The following is a 23,612-nucleotide window of genomic DNA, read 5'->3' on the forward strand; positions in this document are numbered from 1 at the left end:
AAGGGGGTGAATAAAGTGTACACTGTATAAATACATGCCTCAAAACATCTGCTTCTCAACTCCCCTTTCATTTTTGATGTGGGACAGGCAGAAAAGGAGAGCGGGAGAGAAAACACAAGGAGCCAGCTACCCAGAACATCAAAGCCCCTGCCTGTGACGCGCAGGCCCTCATTAGTTCAGCTAGCAGAACCAACCAGACTTGTGATTGTGTTTGCTGGGGTGCAGGCTGGCAGACACTTCAGAGGAAAGGCTCCTTTAAGTCATAACTCCCCACCCCACCTCTGCTGCCACCACCCGAGCCCGCTGTAACCCTCTCAAAACTCCCAGCGCACACAAACTCGGCAGGCTCCCCCACCATGCACTCCACCCCGTAATCTGGTCTGCAGCTGCAAACATCTGCTTCCCTCCTTATTCCTCTGCCTTCACCACTGAATTGATAAACACATCTATTACGGGACCACTGACTGACACGCGATAGAGGAGAAGAGAGAGACACATGCTGGATTCACCTACAGCTGTGGGGCTGTTCATGGGCTTGTCACGGGTTGTTTTATTGGAGGGTTGGTTGCGAGAAACACACACCTTAGAGGGAGGTGAAGTTCCTTTACAATTCCAATGTATGATCACCTGTAAAGCTGCATAAATGTACAGGTTCACCTTTTGAAAGGCATGAAATCTGTACCCAAGGTTAGTAACCTGCTAGAATATTGATTCCTTCAATGTTTTCTTGCCTCCTGTCACCTCATTATCTGTGACACACAGAGATGCTGCTGCCAGGAAGTATCACTTGGCATCCTATTACAGCCAGCCATTTACTAATTCATTAAGATGATTCCGGTTTCAATTATTCAAGCGTGTTTGCCTGCAGAGTTTCTGCTACATTTCATAATAGGGCCCTGTGAAGAGCACACAAATAACACTTTAACACATACAATATGTGTTTGGTTAAAGGGATATTGTGTGGGAATCACGCCTTAAATGATTTCGACCGCATCTGAACATCATTTAGGCTTAAAGCAGTTCGCTTTTGATCAATTTCAGCTTGTCTAAATACAACATCTCAGACCTGCCCGCTGGCTCCTGACCAGTCATCCGGCAGGACAAACGTGAGAGCTGGTCCCGACGCGCCAACTCCCGCGAGAACACGCGCTGTCACAGACCGCGTTCATCGCGAGACTGTCATCCGGTCCCTTCGCCTGAATCCAGCTGGTGTCCTACCTGCCGTGGACGGGTAAGTGTGAATGAGATGCAAACGTAGAAAATGCAGAAAGATGTGCAGGAGAGTTAGATGGCGACAGGGTCGCTGTTTGAACGGATCCCGGCTCCTGTCGGTGAATCGACGTCAGCGGGCCGACTGGTGCGCTTGTCGTGACTGTGCGAGGGGATCACAGCGCACAAATTGACCCGGAGGATCCCCTCCCCTCCCCTCCCTCACTGCTGAAGACACCAGCTAAAACTGCCGCTGGCTAACCTTTATTTCAGCAGGCTGTGGGCACGTTAATGTGGCTCATTCATGGCGGGCAGCAGCGTCTTCACACGATGACAGCTGCTCGCGAAGCGGCCACTGCAGCTGTAACAGGCTAAGCTAGCAGCAGCAGCAGTGTTGGGAATAAATGGAGGGACACGAAGCTGAATGATCCATCAGAGGTATTCAGAGAAAGATGGATGCTTCATCAGCCCCGGCACAGGCAGTTATTTCTTTCTCTCCTTATGCACTTGCTGATATCCTTAATATGAAATACATCTCAGCACCAGTTCACTGCAGAGTTGGCTCACACCGTAAACCTGCAGCTTTGTGACATGTAATGTCAGAGCAGTTTATTTTCCACTGGGCTTCAGTCTGCTGCAGGCAAAGAGCAGAAAAGGTGGTTACTCTGCACCACATGAAAGCTGATCTACATCCCTGAGACCCAGAATGGCGGCTGGTTTCCCCACTGAGCTGTCAAAGTGTAAAGCGACAGATCTTTACCTAGGTCAGGTGCCTGCCGAGGTGTGAAGTACCCCTCTCTAATGAAGTAGTAATGTTGAAAGGCTTCTGTGTCTCACTGTGCACATAAAAAAAAAGTCTTTCAATTGTGATGTGGTCTTTTCAACTCTTTGTGTGACAGTTCTGTTGCAGCTCAGTTGAGAGCGGCCGGTCATCATGGGGAACATTTTTGGGAACCTGCTGAAGAGCCTGATAGGCAAGAAGGAGATGAGGATTCTCATGGTGGGGCTCGATGCTGCTGGGAAAACCACCATCCTCTACAAGCTGAAACTGGGGGAGATTGTCACCACCATCCCGACAATCGGTGTGTGATGAAAGAATTTATTGATGATAGTTTTATAGTAAATGACTGCCTCTGAGTTCATCCGGGTAATGTAACAATTTGGATTTTAATATGCTTTTTATTCAGGTTTCAATGTAGAGACAGTGGAGTACAAGAACATCAGCTTCACCGTGTGGGACGTGGGTGGTCAGGATAAGATCCGTCCCCTGTGGAGGCACTACTTTCAGAACACACAGGGTGAGCTGTCCCAGCAGCCTTTCAGGTGATGCAGTAGTCGGCCATGTTGGCATAAACAAAACCTCTCCGGTCCTGTGGCAGATCCTGCAGCACACACTCCCCCCCAGCACCTGAGGGCACATTTGACTAACACTGCAGATGATGTAATTTGCATACAACCTTCAACTGTTTCAAATTATTATTGTCTTAGTCATGCTGAAAGCCCTCAACGGTGACAAGGCTCGACGGAGCAATATGTTTTTTGTTTTGTTTTGTTTTTTTTTTACAACGTGATATCAGCATATTGTTAGTGAGATGGAACTGATTCTGGCATAGAGGAGCTGATGGTTTTATTTTATTATCCTTAACAAGACTAGAGCTCTCGTCTGTCCTCACAGGCTTGATTTTTGTGGTGGATAGCAACGACAGAGAGCGAGTGAATGAAGCTCGGGAAGAACTAATGAGGATGCTGGCTGAGGACGAGCTGCGGGACGCCGTTCTTCTTGTCTTCGCCAACAAACAGGTAGGGACCTATTTGTATCTCAGCCTGCGCATTTTCTACTTTCTCACCTGTTCCTTACCAACTGTAGACCAAACACCAACCAACATTCTTTGACATGCATTTGTGTCCAGGACCTGCCCAACGCCATGAATGCTGCAGAGATCACAGACAAGCTGGGCCTTCACTCCCTACGCCACCGTAACTGGTACATTCAGGCCACCTGTGCCACCAGTGGTGACGGTCTCTATGAGGGCCTCGACTGGCTGGCCAACCAACTGAAGAACAAAAAGTGAAAGGTTGAGTCGGTAGAGCGGGGAAGAGCCTGGGTGCCAGCTCCAGGTAGTGGATCCATGGTGTTTACACAGAGAGGCGGTGCTGAAAAGCTCCCAGGGGGTGACTCTCAATGGCTTTCTCCGCCCGAATACCTTTATTTTGTTTTATTTACATTTATTCATTTAATTTGTTTGGAACTGCTGTGAGCGTCTTTAATCATTAAGAAACCCGTGATGTCGAAGGTGACCAAAATGACTTACATTCTCTAAGCTGAATACTTAAATATTGGATTGTAATTGTATAATGTTACTGTGAAGGCATATCTATTTTCCCCTACTTCGCAATACATGACCTTTAACCTCCATCACCTTTTATGAATCTAGACTCATAAAGACGAAGTAACCTTTTCTCAGCTACTTGATGTAAATTATAAGGAATGTCATAATAGTATAGTGGGAATACTATTATTATCTCAGAGTATTATTCATTGTTTGAAAATAATACAGACTCGGATAAACATAAAGTTTCCTGTCCAAGCAGATGTCTTATTATGCATCTTAGAACTTAATTGATAATTTAATTTATTTATTTAAAGAATAAGTTCAGTTATTCTGTAAATTATTTTTTTCTATATAATTTATGTTCTCAAATATAAAATCTGCTGACAAACTGGTTATTCTATCACTTATTCTAGTTTGTTTATTTATTTAGTTCTCTAAGGGCATCATATCTTTTCTCTCTCTTATTGCAATGTGCATTTACTGCTAAGGAAGCTGGTGAAAAGCAAAGCCTCCAAGTCACTATATTACTGTTTCCCAGTCTACATGGAGATATCCCAGTCCTGGCACGTGGACTTGTAAGAGCTGTGAACTACTGCAGGCTGCTGCTGTAAATAAAGATCTGTTTTTAGTTGACTTTTCTGGCTTTGGTAAGGTTTAAAACAGTTTGTCTGGCATTAGCGAGGCGTGATAGCTGAGAGAACCAGCATAGTGGCAACTCCATGGCGTGGAGAGAAAAGCAGCTATTGGCCTGTAACTGGTTGGCAGAGTGATGCAGCAGAGCATGTGATTGGCAATATTAGAGAGTTTACATCATTTTGAACGTTTATTACTTTGAAGTCAGTTTGTCCAAGCAGCTGTTCCTTCAGTTGATGTATTCGTTCGTATTAGATTGATTTATTCATCCATCCCTGATTAGTGAGACATATGTGTTTCTTGTGTTGACCGTATCTCTGTGTACCATGTTGCACAAAATAATTAGATGCATCATTGTTGTACAAAATGTAATGTCTGTTTTTCTTTCTTGTATTTTTGGATGAAGTATTTCTTTATTTTGGAACAAAGGGAAAATGGTGAATTTAGTGTTGTTTTTTTCTTAATTTGCTAACTAGATCAGTTGTGTCTTTATGAGTGTTCCCAAATCAGATAATTTGAAAACAATAAGAGGGAGGATGATAGCATTATAAGGCATGTTAATATTGTACAAGATATGTAATAAAAGTGAATTATAATAGGCCGTTTCCTCAGACTATCTTTGTTAGTCTAAAATACTGCTGCTGGTTGGAACAATGCTGTACTTATAAATGTTATGGATTTATTGTAAAGTTTACCAAACAACCTTCTAATATGCAAAAGCATGCTTTTCTATGTCAGCGCTACTGTATATATGTTTATGTAACAAGAAAAGTATATCATGATATTTGCGGTCAAATTGAAAGTGTTGTTGATACACCTGTAGATATTGGGTCCCGTGTGTTGGCAGACGTGTGTAACTGACAGCAGCTTGTGTGTGTGACGTGCCCTCTATTACATTCAATTCGGTGTAAACATTGTTTTTGTGGCCTTACATTGCCATTGGTTCATTTCTCTTTGATAACAGGTTTGTATGTCAGAATGTCCCAACATTCAAGTATCTCACCTGTGATCTGTAACACTGATGCACGTGCAGTACTGTTGTGGCTAAACATCCCTCTTTCAGTGACGGTTGGCAGAATTTAACCAGAAAAATGAAAGAAAGCAAGACTGCACAACATTCCAGCTTTTAACACGTTTTCAAAAGGAGGAGATAGAAACGACGCAAACTGGTGCAAAGGTGTTGAATGACTTGATGATTCCTGGCACTATATCGATCGGTCAATAAAGGGGGAAAAAAAGAAAAAAACAACTTCCTTTGGATATGATTTGATTCAATTACAAAATTATAGTTTATGTTTGTGCTAAATTATCTGTATACTTGTTTAGATGCCAGCCATTCTGAGAATCCTGTACATTTTATGGAAGATAGAAAAGTTACTCTACTTTAAGTTAGAATTTGTCTAATACAGTTTTTCAACAAAAAAGCGAAATAGAATAGTTAGAAATTAGGGTGTACATCTACCGCTTTCCCTTCATTCAATATTCTGAATTAAATTATAAACATGTATGATTGTAATAAATAAGAATAGACACAAGGTGTTTACTTGCAATGGAGGTTTCAGATTTCTTTGTCATGTTTGTTTACAACAGTTAGAGCACAAGTTACTTTCACTGTCACTCAATCCATTAACCGATTTTAAGGTAAACTTTCCACAAATGCGAAAAGATGAAAACAACCGTTCGTTGTCAAACACACTTACGTGATGCTACACAGCAAAGGTCAAACATTCAAAACTAACACTGAGCGACTTTTCTGAGGGAACTGGGACTTAAAATTTGGACAGCTGCAGGATCAGGACACAGTTCATCGTGAGTTTCCATCCCAGAGTAAACCGGGTTAATTAACAGCACACATAACAAGCTTGATTGTCGAAAGACGTAGTCATGGACATGGGCAGGGAAAGAGCAGGTCAAATAGGTGGGAACAATGCGGATGTATGTATCCTTTCTCTTTTGGCCTTTCCTGTCATCAAAAGAAGTCTGGCACAATCAGGTAGTTTCCCCAGAGGAATAGCTGCACTTCACAGAGGGTCATTTCATCTGAGCCAATCAGAGGTCCATGTAGTGGAGAGTGCTGCTGTGTCTCCAGGGGTGTGACAGCAGTATGTGGGTCAGAGCTGCTCCCGGGGCCACCAGCCCCCAGGGCCCCCTGCAGGACGGCTACAATAGTAACCCCAGGGCAGATGCCATAGCTGGGATTCCCACCCGTAACCGGGACGCCTTCGCCCAGGGCACAGACACACTGGCAGCAGCCCCACAATCAATTCATCAATCTCTGAAGGGAGTGGCAACTGCAAAAGGCCACAGCAGTCACCCCCACAGCTTGTCTTGGAAGGGACAGGGCCACCAGGGCTGATGCCGAGGCTAAAGCCATGGTGGCGTCGTGAAAGTGCCAAGCTCCGCAGAAACCATGGAAGCGTCAGGCCTCTATGGAAATCACTTTTCATGACCTGACAGTCAAACTCTTTTGGAAATGTGAAAATCAACCACAAAAAAACATTTGCTTAAAATCTCCCTTGTTTCACTCCCACTGTGACATTTTCTCTTTATCTGGGATATTATGAGCAAGAGGAAAAGACGCTGTAGAAATTTCTTCCAACTTATTGAGGAATGATTATCTCGTGCAAAGTTTTCTACTATTTAACAGGAGAGTGGTTTAGTGGCAGCTAATTGTTTTATGCATACACATTGCACCAAAGGTTTAGGGTCAAAGAATATTAGTAATGCTATTTAGGTGCAAATGCTGGCTGAGGTCCTGCAGAAACTCTGTTATCAGAGCACCAACGCTCAGACTCTGTCTCCTCCTGCTGGACAGAGAACTGATCAGTGAGGACCATAATTCATTCACCCTGAACGAGCTAATGTACAAAATACATATTTAGGTAAATGCCATGTTACAAATAACACAGCTTCATATTTCACATTGTGCCTTCTTATATTGAATGAAAAAAAAAAGAGAAATTTGAGATGATGGCGTTTGAGTGGTCTCATTATTATTCCTATTATTACCGTCACTATTATAATTATAGACCACTGCTAAATAAAATGGCAACAAGCCAACTGTGCAGCTCTCTCTCTCACTCCGTCTCTCTACACCTCCCTCTATCTTTCTCTAAAAATCTCATTAGCAGGGTGTGAAGGAGTCATGGATATTCATCCATTAGAGGGTCGTCTGCTTTTCACTCACAGCCTCGTTTTCAGGAATCTTGACCGCTCCAAAGCCATTTTCTCAAAATTAAACATGTTCTTGTTTTGGGTTCAGAAGTCACTTGACCATCTGACAATGTGGCCATTGTGACAGGCTGCTACATACGCATCAAAGAGGTGATTAACCAGTTGACAGGCCTGGAGGGGGAGGGGGGGGGGGGACAATACTGCTCTTTACAGGGAAAACAGTGCAGCCACTCAGCCGCTGCTTCCACACGCAGCAGCTGACAACACCAAACCAAAATAACTGCACGTAAAGGAAGACATAGGCAGCATGGAGTTCGCTTATAAGTTGCACATACACAGTTCTGTTTACTACTATCAGCTACCAATAATACGGTCAAACATCCGCAATTCATTTGGCATTAAAGCACCAGTGTGATGATCCATTCATAAAAAATGCATGGACCTAATCTGTTCATTTGTGAGAAATAATACATTTAATTCTCATCCCTCACTCTTTATTTAACGTAAATCTGCTAGACCTAGCTTCTGTTTTGTTTTTGTTTTTTTATTCTTACAAGCAGTAGGCTCCGTTGTTGACACTGAGCCTGCAGCTTGTGGAAAAAAAAAAAATGACGGACCAACCTGTGATTGGTGGATGAATCGGGCTCCTGACCAATCAGAGGTCTCCCTATATACAAGGGGGAAACCCAGAATCAAAATAACGTGCCGCTTGTTTTCGCCTTTTCTAGTGTTGCAAGTGGCGCAAAATCTTATCAACCCATGTGTGGTGCGAGCTCATAAAGGAGAATTTTCTTTTCTCTCTCATTTTTTACTGCAGATTAATTTTTTTCCACTGGGGTGGGCAGGGGGAGCGTTGAACCTGAATACGTTTTGGCTAGAAATATATGTTTTCCTTGTATAGATTTTTGAATTGAAATAAATCTACACTTCCAGTGGAGGACTTTCTGTGCTGTTTGGAGGACTACCCAGACCTTAATAATATGACATTATCTCACTAAATAGATTCAACATCAACATGAACCAGTGTCCAGCGATTCTGCTGTGTGTGACCTTAACATGGACTCTACAAACAGCACGGACCCAAACTCATGAAGGTAGGATCACTTCATATCACACACCAAGGAAAATGTGTTATTATAGCGAAGTGGTTCGTTTCCCCATGTTACCTTCGCTCAGTATTTCAATTGTTTATTTTTCTTGTTTGACTTTGACTTGTTGGCGGTTGCCACTAAGCACCACACAGCTGCTGGTATGAATGCACTGAAACTGGTCAACCCTGGTTTCTCATTCCCTTTGTGTCAGATCACACAAATTTCACTCTGTTGTTTTCCTTGAGTGCCATTTTTCCGCTCTGTGTACTGGGCTGTAATCAAGACCATTAACAAAGCCATCTATCTCCTCTTTCTATGCTGCTAGTGATGAATGATAGCAGCATTAAACCCCTGGTGGAGAGTGAATTGCCTGCACGGCAATGTGCACATTTGTAAAGAGTCACTGAGCAGAGTAACTCCATAAAACTGTGGTATAAACCACTTATTTGTGACCCTGCTGAAACATGGGGACCAAAAACTGGTCAGGTTTTTTATCAGTAATGACAGCGAACCATTCACCCCATTTTTATTTTATTTTTTTTGTCTTTTGTTCTGGATTGAAAACGAGCACACATGTTTTGCCCCATGCAGGTAGAATGTGAGTGTGTTTTTAGTTCCTTTCATAGTTAGATCTGTCTTGCAGCTCTTCCAGATTAGTTTCATGCTACCTCAACATGACCAGGTTTAGATGAAAGCGTGCATGGGGATAGTCGCTATGCTTTAACTATCCCTCAGCATGAAACTCTCCAATACCCCCCATAAAAACACGTGCAGCAAGTCAAATATTGTTTGTGGAGGTAGCCAACTTCGGGTTAGTGAAGCAGCGAGATTCTGGTTGATACCGTTGAACATCCCCAGTGTGGACAGGACATATGATGTGTTTACTGCTGCAGGTGCCTAACTGGTGCACACAGAGGGCCAACACCACGGTTTTTTTGTTGGTCAGAAGGAGATGGTGTGTATGTCTCCTTCCGTTCACGATATTTCCCTTCTTTTTGCCACAGTGTCCAACTCACACATGGCCCATTGTCTTTCGGCATGATCTCAGCAATGCAGACCCCTCAGACGCACACATACGCACATGCACACACACAGAAGTACTGTCTGTCACTACATCACTCTTCACTCACTGGGACACACTGACCACATTTATAGCTTGATCACAATGAGCCACTTTGTCTGCGTAAAGCCCCGTTCCCTGGACCCTCAGCCTCCTCTCCATCGGCCTCAGGCCTTTACTGCTTCATGTAGTTAGAGTCGGCTTGCTTTACTCTGCCTCTCATCAAACACACATCAGCAGGAAGATACCAGAGCATGGACACTGCAGAAACAACGCAACCCTGCCTGTCAGACATTCTTTATTTCTCCATCCTAAATGGATCCTACGAGTATACTAACACAATTATCGTGATTCAATTATTTCCCAGTTATTCAAATATATGGTAATCAGTTCAATATTTTTGGATGCGTTTTTTTGTAACCTTCATCTCCCTCCTTGGTTGTCATTCATTTCTTCACAGTAAGATAACATTGTAGCGGAAGGGAAGGTTCATTTGAAAAGCCTCTGCATAATGTTATATATGTTAATGAATATAGACAGCGAATAATATGAGGAATGAAACAAGCTTAAAGAGTCTACTTTGTTAATTTTTATTCCAATGAATGGAAATCAGTGGATGTCTGAAAGGTAGTAGTCAACATGAGGAAGGTTTGTGGGATTAGATAGATGGATTGCTTTTCCTTCTCAGCAGCCATCAGAGGATTCAGACTCACATTTTCTTAAGTCTGTCTTAAAACAATACCAGCATGCCCAAGGTTGGGTTTTTATTTGTTGCAGGTTTTCCATCCATAAAGAGACCATCAGTGTGAATCCCTTTCCTGCTTTAAAAAAATGACCAAGTTGCCCTGAAGGTATCATGAGGCTTAAGCAAGCTGAGTTAGTACAAAAATCCTGTTTTGTGTTACTGTTGCTCTGGAAGGAATATACTTGATTTGATTAACTGGGACTTCAGAAAACTTATATCAGCTTCTGCCATATGTTAACAATCATTTTTACACAAAATAAGGCATGTGCATTTTGTCCCCCTTTACTTACTTGACATTACTTTAAGAACGGATTTCTTTTTGGCCAATACGGACAGATGGAATAATTACGGTGGCCAAAACCCTCTCAGAGTCCACACTTTATGGACATATGGAAATAATTTGAGACAGACTTCAAGAAAATGTGAACCCACCCTTCACTTCAGTTTCCTCAAACATAGTTAAGTGTCTTTCTTCCTTGTGTTTCAGTGGTGTGTCCTGGTACACAGAATGACCTGAGCTCCACGGGCTCTCAAGAACACCAGTACAACCTGATTAGGGACCGCTATGATGGCTGTGAGATCATCATGGGAAACCTGGAGATCACTCAGATTGAGAGCAACTGGGACTTCTCCTTCCTCAAGGTAAACACTGACCTTCCTCATCTTTCATTTGCTTTGATTGTACAAGGTATTTAAATGTAATGCTTGTCAAATCCCGCCTTGAAGGACTTAAAAAAAAAAAGAAATAATGCACTTGTTTGCTACATGCTATTATTAATATCAAGTTGTTGCTCTTCTCCTTCTTTCCAGAGAATCCGTGAGGTGACTGGCTACGTCCTCATTGTTATGAATCACTTTCAGGAGATTCCTTTAGGGCAACTGCGGATCATCAGAGGAAACAGTCTGTATGAAAGACGTTTTGCCCTCTCTGTGTTCTTCAACTACCCTAAAGACGGCTCCAACGGCCTGCGGCAACTGGGCCTCGCAAATCTCACAGGTGAGTATATACTATGTTCGTATTGCTGGGGAACAAAGCATTAGCATGCAAAATGAGGATGCTACGGCTATAGCTCTAACATAGCTATGTTTATAATGTGATGTAATAATGGGAAGTTGTTCAGTTTTGTTGGATAATATAGTACCTATCTGAAAGCCAAACATGCTGTCAGAGAGAAACTGTCCCTGTCTGTATCTCATTTAAGACCTATGTTATATAATCACAATATGTTCATTTAAATTACTATTTAATTCAATAGCAATTTAATCCCAAGAATGCGGTAAATATTTAGCCTGTAACCTGTGGACTGTAATCTAAAGTGTTGGGAACCTTCTGTCTGTTTTCTGTTTCTAACTTGGATCATGCTACACCCATTTTTTTCACAGAGATTCTTGAGGGAGGTGTGCAGATTATCAACAACAAGTACCTGAGTTATGGACCTTGGATATACTGGCAAGATATTGTCAGAGACAACAGTGCTCCTATTGACATCCATAACAATGGAGAGAGAGGTGTTTGTTGGGAATAGCCCAATTTCATATATCCCAAATTGCCTTTGGATTGTATCTGACTTATGAGTCATCTCTTCCTCTCTGTTTCCCCGCTGCTCTCTCTCTCAGGCCCATGCCACAAATCTTGTAGAGATTACTGCTGGGGGCCAAATGAGGACCAATGTCAGATCTGTGAGTGTCCAATTGTTCTGTTACCATTTAACCACTCCTCTCTGTTTCTCTATCTCTCTCTTTGAAAGCCTTTCTTCATAGACAGAAATACGTAGCGACAAAAGAAGATGCACACGCAAAGACACAACACACACACACGCACATTGGTGACCTCTGTTCAGCCCGTCTCTCCTGTGTGTCTCAGTGACTAAGACGGTGTGCGCTCCACAGTGTAATGGCCGCTGTTTTGGGACGAGCCCCAGGGACTGCTGTCACATAGAGTGTGCAGCCGGATGTAAAGGCCCTCTGGACGTAGACTGCTTTGTAAGTGCTCTGTCTCTGCCCCAATGAGGGAGAAGAAAAAACATTTGAAGTTATCAAGGATTTGATCCCAACAGATTTGTCACCAGATTTTTAAATCCTATTTGATGTTTCTATCAAAACTGATTCTATAGTACTGATACTTAACTGGTGGATTGCATTCTTATTTTATCAGTTACAAAATGCACACTTACCGTCTGACTGTCTCTCCTCTCAGGCAGCTGTTGGTTTGTGATACGGTACTGCATTATACTGTGATATGGAAGTTTTTGCTATTTTAGCAACCTGTAGTGGATTTGTGCCTTTGAACTTTTCCATCTTTGTTGTTTGGTAAAGACATTTTTGTGCGTGTGTGTGTATGACCGCAGGCATGTCGTCATTTTAACGACTCCGGAGCTTGTGTACCTCAGTGTCCCCAGACTCTGATCTATAACAAGCAGACTTTTCAAATGGAGACAAACCCCAATGCGAAATATCAGTACGGATCCATCTGTGTCTCTCAGTGCCCCAGTGAGTAGCCGCTGTGTCTCACTAACTTAGTATTCTATGAAAATACGGGGTCAGATTTTTCAGTGTTTCTCATCTCTCTCCTTGCAGCCCATTTTGTGGTGGATGGAAGCTCCTGTGTGAGCGCATGCCCTCCAGACAAGATGGAGGTGGAGAGAGAAGGCCAGAGACAGTGTGAGCTCTGCAGTGGACTCTGCCCAAAAGGTGGTCGCTAACACAGACTTTGTGTGACCTCACACTGGCTCTATCAATCATCAGAATCAGTTATATTTTTGGATTCATCCCCGTAGTGTGCGAAGGAACGGGCGCTGAACACAGACAGACAGTGGACTCCAGCAACATTGACAGTTTCATCAACTGCACCAAAATTCAGGGCAGCCTTCATTTTCTGGTCACGGGGATTCTTGGGTAATTGTCTGGTCTGCTTGATGAATCAGGGTCTACAGCGACATATGCCGTCAAGTTAATATTGTGCTTTTACTTTTTACAGAGATGCCTTTAAAAAGATCCCACCTCTGGACGCCAAAAAGCTGGAGGTGTTCCGCACTGTCCGAGAAATTACAGGTTTGTGTGCAATAAGGATTTTTGGTATGGATTTTGTTCCTTTTTCGTGCATTTTAGCAGACTTAAATACAAAATAGTCTCTTATAATTTTAGCATTCAAATAGTTCATTCAGTATACATTTAGATTTCAGACAGATTTTTAGAAATATGATTTAAGTCTTTAATACATTGCTATTCCTTTCTCCTGCAAAACACTGGATTCATGCCATATTATGTTACCACATATATATATATTTATATATATATATACACTCCTTAAATTGTGCTTTATTATTATTGATGTGTTTTATATTCAGATATTCTAAACATCCAGTCGTGGCCCAAAGAACTGAATGATCTGTCTGTTTTTTCAAGTCTCACTACTATCCAGGGGAGGTCGCTCTACAAGTAAGGCTTGTGCACACAACATGTCTATGTTAGAGTGAAAATGATAAGCATGTTGCCTGTGTGTGGCAGTCAGACATTGCTGAGGGGAAGCAAAATTCAGAGAAATGCAATAAAGTTACTAGAAATAAGAAATTAGTCAACCCATCTTATCTTCGCACAGAAAGAGCAAAGGTTTAAACAGCACTGAAACTATTCATGGTTTAAATTATAGCACAATGAACAGAATCGTGTTTGAAGCACGGACTTTATGCCTCAGGCTATCTCCAAGAGGTTAGGGTTAGGGTGTGTGTGTGGGGGGGGGGGGGGGGGGGGGGGGGGAGAGGAAGAGATCACCACAGCACTAAAGCCAACATCCAAACGCCAGCTTGTCATTTCAGATAAAACAGAATTTTCAGAAAGTGCAATTGAAAAAAGCTTCTCCAGCTAACTTGCACATTGTTTTCTCTTCTTTTATCTCCAACCATCGAAGGCGCTTTTCTCTGATGGTGATGCGCATCTCCACTATTACCTCACTGGGTCTGCGCTCCCTCCGGGAGATCAGTGATGGCAGCGTGTACATCAGTCAGAACGCCAACCTTTGTTACCACCACACTGTAAACTGGACGCAGCTGTTCAGAGGCCGTAGAGTTCGAGTCAACATCCTCAACAACAATAGGCCGCTGGCAGATTGTGGTGAGGCTGGCTCGGGATGTGGCAGATAAAAAACTCTCCAATCTTCCAACTGAATTTTTCATGTTTTCAAAGTGAACAATTTTGGTACACATGTCTGCCATTAACCAATCAATGGCTTTCATTAGGTTCTCTATATTACTCATAATGTGGTCGAAAATACAATTACTAATTATCTCCTTGTATTTTTCCATTCAGTTTGTTTGAGTAAACAGGAAAAATCATGGAAAGTCATTGTTGCATTGAGCACTTGATGATGTTTCTCATATTGTTGTTTGTGCAGTTGCAGCGGGCAATGTGTGTGACCCATTGTGCTCAGACTCAGGCTGCTGGGGCCCAGGGCCCGACCAGTGTCTCTCCTGTAGGGACTACAGCCGAGATGGCACATGTGTGGGCAGCTGCAGTTTTTACACAGGGTGAGTAGAAATGGGCTGACGTTCTTGTGTTTGCTTATATTTGTGTTGTGGATATATCCCTGTAGCTTAACAGTATTTTTTTTTTTTTTTTTTTTTTACCTGTGCCCTCAGATACCCAAGGGAGTTTGCAGGCCCTGATGGCAAATGTGTTGCCTGTCATCCAGAGTGTAAACTTCAGCAAGGGAAAGTCAGCTGCACTGGACAGGTAATAATTTCAATTAATAAAAACACAGAAGTTCAGGGCCTTCATATTAATGTATTTGAGTATTTGGCCACTCATTACTTTGTGGAGGGTGCAACTCACCGTTTAAAAAATATCTGCACTCGTATGTTGCTTTAATGTGAGCTGAGATTTGTTTTTATTAAAATGGTCCAAAGGAAACGATTTTGTTATTGCTTTGATATTGTATATGATTTGAATACTGGTTGAGGATTTGATTAGTATATTCTTTATATTGTTAATTCATTTGGGGAGCTGCTTTTTAGTATGCCGTTTGTCTCATGCTTTCAGTAGTTCATATTTGGGCGGAGTGATATACCGCATTGTCAAGTTAGACACGAATTATATTAATATATGAATTTAGGTGAAATATTTTCGCCGCTGGATGTGTGGATGAAAAGTTTTGCTGGAGATGAACAAAGGGCCACAGCGACAGGACTTTTCCTGCTCCAACTACGAGCTAATGCTGAGCCAGGCACCCGCCTGGTGTGTTGGGGCTCCAAAAATCTACAGAAACAACAAACTATTGCACATATTTGTGTTTAATCTCCAAGAAGTCAGACAGGCAGACTGCATCCTACTGGGTTTACGCTGCTTGCTAACTTGTCCTTTGCAGGGGACAGTGAGGTAAAGGTGCTGCTGCTCCGGATGCTGTGACATTAAAGCGGGCCTGCCAGGTTCAAAGAGGACAGTGATTTAATTTATTTTTTCATCTGGAGGATGAACTATGGGGAGTAACTGAAATAAACCGCCTTTCCATCCACCGTCAACCAATGGTAATACATGGTAGGGGATTTTTCCTCATGTGCTCATTGGGGACGGAAAGGATTTAACCACACGGTGCAGATGCAAGTGGCTGTGAAGGCGCTGCAGATTGTGATGGAGTCAGTTTGGATATGTTGGTGCCACCTTGGCGCTGCTGCCTGATGCGACTAAAGATCCCTACACGGCTGTAAAGGATACATTTAAAGAGTGCAGTTGGACAAACTGCTTATTTGTCGTCAGTCCGGAGTTATGCGAACACATTCACTCACCTGTCTGATGAGGCGCTTCCTGTGTTTGCTGCAGTACAGACTGAAGATGCTCAGCATGCAGCAGGATGTTTTGAAACCCAAACACCCTGCAATGTTTTTCACAGACACAGACTGCTGTCTCACCTCCATGCCTTCTCCGCGTCTCTGGGGGTTAACTCTGCCTCTTCAGACGAGCTACGAAAAATGCAGACAATGGCAGAGACACTTTCTGAAAAAGTTCAGCAATGAAATTTAGAGGTCCAACGACAGTAGAGGCACGTACTAGGAGAGTTGAGACGCTGACGTCATTCGTTCATCGCATACATCGTTACTGATCTACGTACCGATCCAGATTCAGTGTCTGCCTTTCACCAGCCATTCATTCTTAGTACAGAGGCAATGTCACTGGCTTTGAAACAACAGTTAGCTAAACTCATTTATCAGAATGGTTGCAAATAAAATCACTGTCTGCCAGGAGGAGTTCTCTCACTTAACTCCACCACACAGTCCAGCACTGGACACTCAACTTATTTTCCTGCTCATGGCAGAGGGCCTGGTCTCCCTGCTAATGTGACTCTGTTGGCACTGATCAGGTGAAACAGCTTGACACAGTGTTCATAGCTGTTGCTATCACCATAAGAAACAGAGACTTAAAGGTGAATACAAACCATATGAATGTGGAGATCTTGTGTGGATAGATGAGCTCACCACACAGAGAAAGACACTTGATCCAAACTGGACCGGGCCTTTCAAAGTTATCTCTTCATATAGCCAGGGACTCTCATGCAAGTTGCTGGATTTGAGATATTCCCTGGCTGGACCAAAGGTAGTTCACTATGATCGCCTAGTCACCTGTGGTATCGGCAACCACCTGTCCCTGGACAGGCTGCCCCTGCTTGCCCCTCAATTCCGCTGCTACGGAGAGCGTCAGGACAGGTTTATCAAGTGCTGCCTCAACGCAACCAAAGGCTGGATGCTGCTCGTGCAGTAGCTGCTGGGACATGTGACTCATTTCCCGCTCATTAAGGACGCTTTGTTTGTCGACCTGCGCAGCTGTGAAATACCCCTCCCACACACACACACAACAGATATGGACTGTTTTGTTCCTGTAAGAGACTGTTATGCATATTTGTATGGGCACTGTTCAAAAAGAAAAAAAACAAAACAGAAAATACTTGATGTGTTTAATCTCACAAGTTTACAGTACTACTTATGAAGGTTGTTATGTTTATGTAGTTTCATGTGATAAAGGGTTTTCAGTGATTTTAGGCCACATAAGCTTATTTGTGTTACTTGTGTGACCAATATACTGCTTTCCCTATTAATGTTGACTTTTTCTTTTACTTTGGAGATGAGATCTATCTTTCATATGTTTGAAATGAGGACATTTCATTTGAAAGGAAAGAATGTAAAATGAGATTTATTTTATGAAACCTGGTTTGAAGGACCTTTGGTTTTATATTTTTATATTTTTATATGATTCAAATAATGGTCAATATTTTTACAGGCATATTCTCCATGTGGCTCTGAAGAAATCTCCCCCATGCTGTTCTTACTCACAACCTGAAATATATTCAGTCAGGTGACATGAATTAATACCCAGTGTTAGCTTTGTCTGATAATGTTTAGGCGTCATTGCTAATCACCTGGTGTTAAAAGTAAACTGAAAATTACTCCCATATATTTCTTTATTTCTTTATTTTGCCCTTTGTGGCTTGATTAGCACAGCTTGAAGAGAGATGGGAAATGGGGGAGAGGGAGTAGAGAATCAGAACTGAACCAGTGTTACAAACGAGGACCAAGTGGCATCCAATTTATAGGGTAGTTTAGGGTTTTGCCACTATACCCACTATATAAGTGAATAAAGTTGAAAACGTTTGATGCCCTTGTGACAGTTTCCATCCAAAAACTCTGTTGCTGTTGTTTTCTTGATTGAGAAATCTGACTTTTGGACATGCAACATTGGATTATATTACAAAAAAGGTTATACATAGATATTCTCAGTCTGTTCTAAAACTTTCAGTATTTGTCTTTCTTTCTTCCGCTCTCTGTCTCTGTTAGGGGGCAGATGAGTGTGTGGCATGTGCCAACCTCCGTGATGGTCCTTACTGCATGTCCTCCTGTCCCACTGGAGTTAATGATGGACAGAAGGGGTTGATCTTCAAATACCCCAACAGGGAGAGTCACTGTGAACCGTGTCACCACACCTGCACACAGGGGTGAGACCAGGCTCAAAGTGTAGCCATGTATTTCCATAAGCTTCGGTCCATGTGTCACAGTTATTCAGATAATGATGTCTGCCTGTTTCAGATGCCTGGGCCCAGGAATTAATGACTGTTTAGGGACCGCCAGACTGGCAGTTAGCAGGTGAGTATTGCCCTCTGCTGGCAAATATAAAACACAATGTTTCAATGCGTGTGACCTTCATAACTCACTGTGGGATGCTGATGCCATCTCACCACTTGATGCATTATAGAAACAATGTTCAGACATTTAATTAATGAAGTTTAAGTGAAAATACAAGGGTATAAAATAACATGTGTCATAATTGTAATAAATCCGTTTTTGACACTTTCTCTTTCATTCTGCAGCGGTCAGATCACAGGTATAGCTTTAGGTGTGCCAGCTGGATTGATCTTCTGCCTGGTGTTGTTTTTCCTGGGTGTGCTCTACCACCGAGGCCTCGCCATCCGTCGTAAGAGAGCCATGCGGCGATACCTGGAGAGTGGGGAGGTGAGACTTTAGAGCTTATACCACCCCCCCCCCGGATTGATTTTTATTTTCTTTTTATTTCTTAGATTGCTTAATCATATGTGAATAACTGTTGTTCTTTGGCAGTGCTTTGAACCACTTGGTCCTGGAGAGAAAGGTACCAAGGTTCATGCCCGAATCCTGAGACCCTTGGAGCTGAAAAAGATCAAATCCCTAGGCTCAGGTGTTTTTGCCACAGTGCACAAGGTGGTTAATAAACTCATAGCTCTGGTTTCATAAGTTTAGTCGGAAAACTAAACTGGTGTGACTCCAGCAACACGTTTAATTTGTCTTTTAGGGATTCTGGACACCGGAGGGAGAGACAGTGAAGATCCCTGTGGCCATTAAAACCATCCAGGATAGTTCAGGTCGACAGACCTTCACTGAGATCACTGACGTGAGTATCAGGCCTTCACGCACTCCTGAAAAAATATCTCTCCAAAAGTAGTTATAGAGATAGAAGGTGAATACCACAAAATATCACAATATCACAAAAAGAACATGTTGGTATGTCATCTTGCTTGCTGTGTAGCATATGCTGTCTATGGGCAGCCTGGACCATCCCTACATTGTGAGACTGCTGGGCATATGTCCAGGCGCCAGTCTGCAACTGGTGACCCAGCTCAGTTCACAGGGGTCCTTACTGGAGCACATCAGGCAGCACAAGAACAGCCTGGACCCTCAGCGCCTGCTCAACTGGTGCGTGCAGATTGCCAAAGTGAGTGCAGCTCTAATTACAGATTTATTTTTGCAGTAAATTGTCATGCATACGCTATCAGAGTTTCTCTGAAGGGTAAACATTTTTGTGTGTCAGGGTATGTACTACCTGGAGGAACACTGCATGGTTCACAGGAACCTGGCTGCTCGTAACATCCTGCTGAAGAATGACTACCAGGTCCAGATCTCTGATTATGGTGTGGCTGACCTCCTTTATCCTGATGACAAGAAATATGTCTACACTGACACCAAGGTCGTTTTGACACATTTGTTTTGAGATGCACTTTGAATTGTTGAAAATACAGTTTTAAGAGTTTTCAGTGTGTCTTCCACATGTTCAAACTGGAACTCCTCTTGAATTGTCTAAAACCTATCTCCTAATACAGACACCCATAAAATGGATGGCACTTGAAAGTATCTTGTTTCGAAGATATACTCATCAAAGTGATGTCTGGAGTTATGGTAAGCGGTGTGTGAGTGTGTGTAGCGTTAGACAGTTAGTACTAATAAATTCAACATACTTCTTGCAATGTGTAATCAGTGAAAATGATGATAATGTGCCATCCTTTTTCCTGGACAGGGGTGACAGTGTGGGAGATGATGTCATTCGGGGCAGAGCCATACGCATCTGTGCAGCCTCAGGAAGTACCGAGTCTGCTGGAGAAGGGCGAACGTTTGTCACAGCCCCACATCTGTACCATAGACGTCTACATGGTCATGGTCAAATGTAAATGTGACAAAGCACTGCACCCCTTGCACTATTATGCACAAAGGCATATATATGATCATTTGACCAGGATAATTTAACTTCTTCTCTTCAGGTTGGATGATTGATGAAAACATCAGGCCGACCTTCAAAGAGCTGGCCAGTGATTTTACTCGTATGGCAAGAGACCCACCTAGATACCTTGTCATTAAGGTGAGGGAAAATGCATTGTCACACCTTTAAAAAGCTGCCTCTGACTGACCAATGGTCAAACTAAAAAAAAAATATCCAGCAATCTAGAATTGAAGATTCATATCCTAACCAAAATCCCCACATCCGAGAAGCTGAACCCAGGATGTTTGGTATTTTTGAATTAAAAATGAATCAAGCTATTACTTATTGAAATACTTGGAAATTTCTGCTGATTGACCAATGGTCCAAGAAATGAATCATCTTTAAAAACATGTACTGTTTGATAGTTTAATCTATAACAAAGAGTCATACTTAATAAATGCTTCATATGTTGGGCATGGAAAATACAAATAATAACTAAAATAAATGTATCGCAGTAATGAAATTTTAAGAAATACAGCTGTGACTTGTGAGTCCAAAATTATGTGGGATCATAATACTGAAGTAATTTGGAAGCAAACCCTGGACTACAATCTCATTCTGTAGTTGGAAGGAGAAGAAGCAGCTTCAGTGGAAATCCATCGAAGAGAATCGGAGCGAGGACTTCTGGATGCTGACTTAGAAGACCAAGATGAGGTGGGACTGGAGGACGGATTCGCTACTCCTCCTCTTCAACACTCTCCATCTTGGAGTTTGTCACGTTCAAGGATTAATTCTTGCAGGGTAATGGAAAAAAAAAGCTCAATTTAGTCTACTTTAGCAGCATCCTAAAAAAATCTGAGATGACTAAACTGCACATGGCACATTTTTTTTTCCTGATTTGTAGAGTGGAACCTCCCACGCTGGACCTATTGGATATCAGCCAATGACTCCCAGCCCTGTGGACAGCATCCGCCAGGTGGGACAGACTCAAACATGCAAACAAACACATTCCCACTCAGTAAAACGACTGGTGATAAAGCGGCTGTAACTCTCAACAGCTTCTCTCCAATCATAGTTCTCATTTAACTTTTGCCAACAGCAAACAGAATTGCTGCATCATTCTAAGTCTTTGCTCTTCTGTCTCAGCTGTGGTTTCAGAGGTCTCGTCTGAGCTCGGTGCGGACATTGCCAGAGAGGTCAGAGGTCGGGGAGAGTGGCGTAGAGGCCGAGCTCTGTGAGGAAGGTTTGCAGACTGGGGGTCTTCACAGGCCCAGGTTTGGCTCAGAGAGGGGTAATCCTCATTTATCCATCAGCCAACACAGGAAGCTGTCAACTGCATCAAGTCCATCATCTTACAAGGTGTGGATGGCAGACGAGGAGGAAGAGGTGGACCATTATGGCTATGTCCTACCTGGGTTGCCTGGCACTCCAGAGAGAGGTACATTTTCATCCCTGAAATGGGAGTATGCTCAATTGTCCCATTATTTGACGTGTTTTGAAACTATCCGATCAATTATGCCGTAAGCAAAATATACTTAAGGTTTCTTCTCTTACCTTCTTTCTACTTATTCTTCATCCCTTGTAGTCTCTAGAGTTTCTCATTCTGGCCGAAGAAACTCAAGACTGAAGAGTAATCTGTCTCTTGGGATAAATCCTTCCCTGGAGTATGAAATCATGAGCAAAGAATCTTCCCCATGCTCCGCCAGAAGTGTCACATCAAAGGCAGTGGTGCCTTCAGGGGCATTGTACAGTAAAACCTCACCTTTACCCAGTCGGACCTTAATGGCTTCATTACCTTTTGAAGCTGCAGCAGAAATGGAAACACCTCCACCAATCTTAGCTGTAAGGAGTAAACAAGTCAGTGTGAATTGTGAGAGAACAGAGGAGAGCGACGCCTCAGAGAATTATCAACTCCATGGAGACTCTGAGACAGTGAGTGAAGCTGCAGAAGATGCAGAAAAGGCAGTCCAAGGGCAAGGCAGGTATGAATACATGGATATCAGGCGTTCTGACTCAAAGGAGGGAGAGCATCCGACATGGGAGAGACGTGGGAGTCAAACATCTGCAAAGAATGAAGCAAATACAGATGACACAGACCAAATAGTGGAGGTGTTGAAAAAAGAGCATTCAGGGGAAGAGGAAGATCAGAAGTACCACAACACAAATAAACAACCCACACATTGGGGGAATTTGAGTGTTACGGTCATGCCCAGGCCAGATGTGCCCAAGGTTGTCGGAGAAAAGGTGGAGTATGAGGAGATGACCAGACTTGGAGAGGTGCTGAGTGGTTTGGAGCAGGCTGACTACCAGAACGTCCCATCAAAGGGGAGAGCTGTTTCTGAGGAGCTGGGCAGCGGCAGAGATGGGGGGATCGGGGGATACATCAAGGTGTGTGCTGGCATGGGGGAACCTGGCAGCAACACATCATTTGACAACCCAGACTACTGGTACAGCAGACTGCTCGTCAAGCCGGATGCTGTACGCACCTAATAATGTGAACAGGGACAGAGACTCAGTAAAAACCAACGCTTTTGGTTTTTACCATCTTTTTTTCCCCATGTTGTTCCAGCATCCAACAAAAGCTCAAAGATAAAAGTAGTAAAATGAGTGCACCTTTAGGTCACACAGTAAATGAATGTTAACGGACAAACACTATAGAGGCAAAATATGGAGTGAACCTGGACTATACATTCATTTACATCCCATGCCACACTGTTACAGTAATTACTGCAATTTGATAAAATCCCATTTCTGATATGCAGTCTTTTTGTACATAAATTATGACATAAATATTTTTTTTTGTTTGTTTCTTTCTTTCTTTTTGCAATGGGCCAGTCATTTGTGATTTATATACATTGTCTTGTGTGAGCATAAAATCAAAAATTAAAATTTGAATGAAAATTAAGTCACGAATTTTTCTCATGTGTTTATTTGTCTAATAAAAGCAAACATGAAGCGCCCACCTGCTTTAGCACAGTCATAATGACGCTGAATAGCGGAGAATGAGATGGAGGCACGTAAACGCAACACTAACGCACTCGCGCGCGATTTGGTGAGGAAACAGATCAAAGATGATCAGAGGAGTGAGAGTTTTACTTCCTCGTTTTTCCGTTTTTGTTTGGTAAAACGAGGAAAGCGCGAGTAACCTAATGCTAGTAACGTATAGAAAATAAAATATGGAAATGCTAGAAGTCGATATATTTGTAAAAATTCTGTCCGCTTTATTGCATTAATTTATTATATTTTGGATACTTTCTAACTTTCCACCATTGAAAGTTTCTAGTTTATTTGTGATTTGCATTTGTATGATTTGTAGATGTCAGTAATATTTATTAGGTAAAGGTATTAGGATAAACAGTCAGAGAGAGCTTAATCGATCACTT

The 23,612-nt window shown here is 42.6% G+C and overlaps 2 protein-coding genes across 2 annotated transcripts; both read left to right on the plus strand.

The window, feature by feature from the left end:
- Positions 1-1,169: 1,169 nt before the first annotated feature.
- On the plus strand, positions 1,170-5,598 carry arf3a (ADP-ribosylation factor 3a). The gene is made up of 5 exons (XM_029505776.1): positions 1,170-1,231; positions 2,109-2,291; positions 2,397-2,507; positions 2,885-3,009; positions 3,120-5,598. Exons 2-5 carry the CDS (start codon positions 2,144-2,146, stop codon positions 3,279-3,281), a joined length of 546 nt encoding a protein of 181 aa, XP_029361636.1. The 5' UTR covers positions 1,170-1,231; positions 2,109-2,143; the 3' UTR covers positions 3,282-5,598.
- Positions 5,599-8,173: 2,575 nt separating this feature from the next.
- On the plus strand, positions 8,174-23,095 carry erbb3b (erb-b2 receptor tyrosine kinase 3b). The gene is made up of 28 exons (XM_029505845.1): positions 8,174-8,443; positions 10,733-10,887; positions 11,056-11,242; positions 11,629-11,754; positions 11,863-11,925; positions 12,110-12,228; positions 12,594-12,735; positions 12,823-12,936; positions 13,023-13,140; positions 13,223-13,296; positions 13,593-13,683; positions 14,153-14,355; positions 14,636-14,768; positions 14,880-14,973; positions 18,063-18,220; positions 18,312-18,368; positions 18,593-18,734; positions 18,840-18,959; positions 19,051-19,149; positions 19,285-19,470; positions 19,567-19,722; positions 19,856-19,931; positions 20,050-20,196; positions 20,291-20,388; positions 20,854-21,030; positions 21,134-21,205; positions 21,376-21,667; positions 21,815-23,095. The coding sequence occupies exons 1-28, from the start codon at positions 8,365-8,367 to the stop codon at positions 22,717-22,719; spliced, it is 4,383 nt and encodes a 1,460-aa protein (XP_029361705.1). The 5' UTR covers positions 8,174-8,364; the 3' UTR covers positions 22,720-23,095.
- Positions 23,096-23,612: the final 517 nt, after the last annotated feature.

This window comes from Echeneis naucrates, chromosome 7 (assembly GCF_900963305.1).
Source record: "Echeneis naucrates chromosome 7, fEcheNa1.1, whole genome shotgun sequence".
NCBI classification, from domain to species: Eukaryota; Metazoa; Chordata; class Actinopteri; order Carangiformes; family Echeneidae; genus Echeneis; species Echeneis naucrates.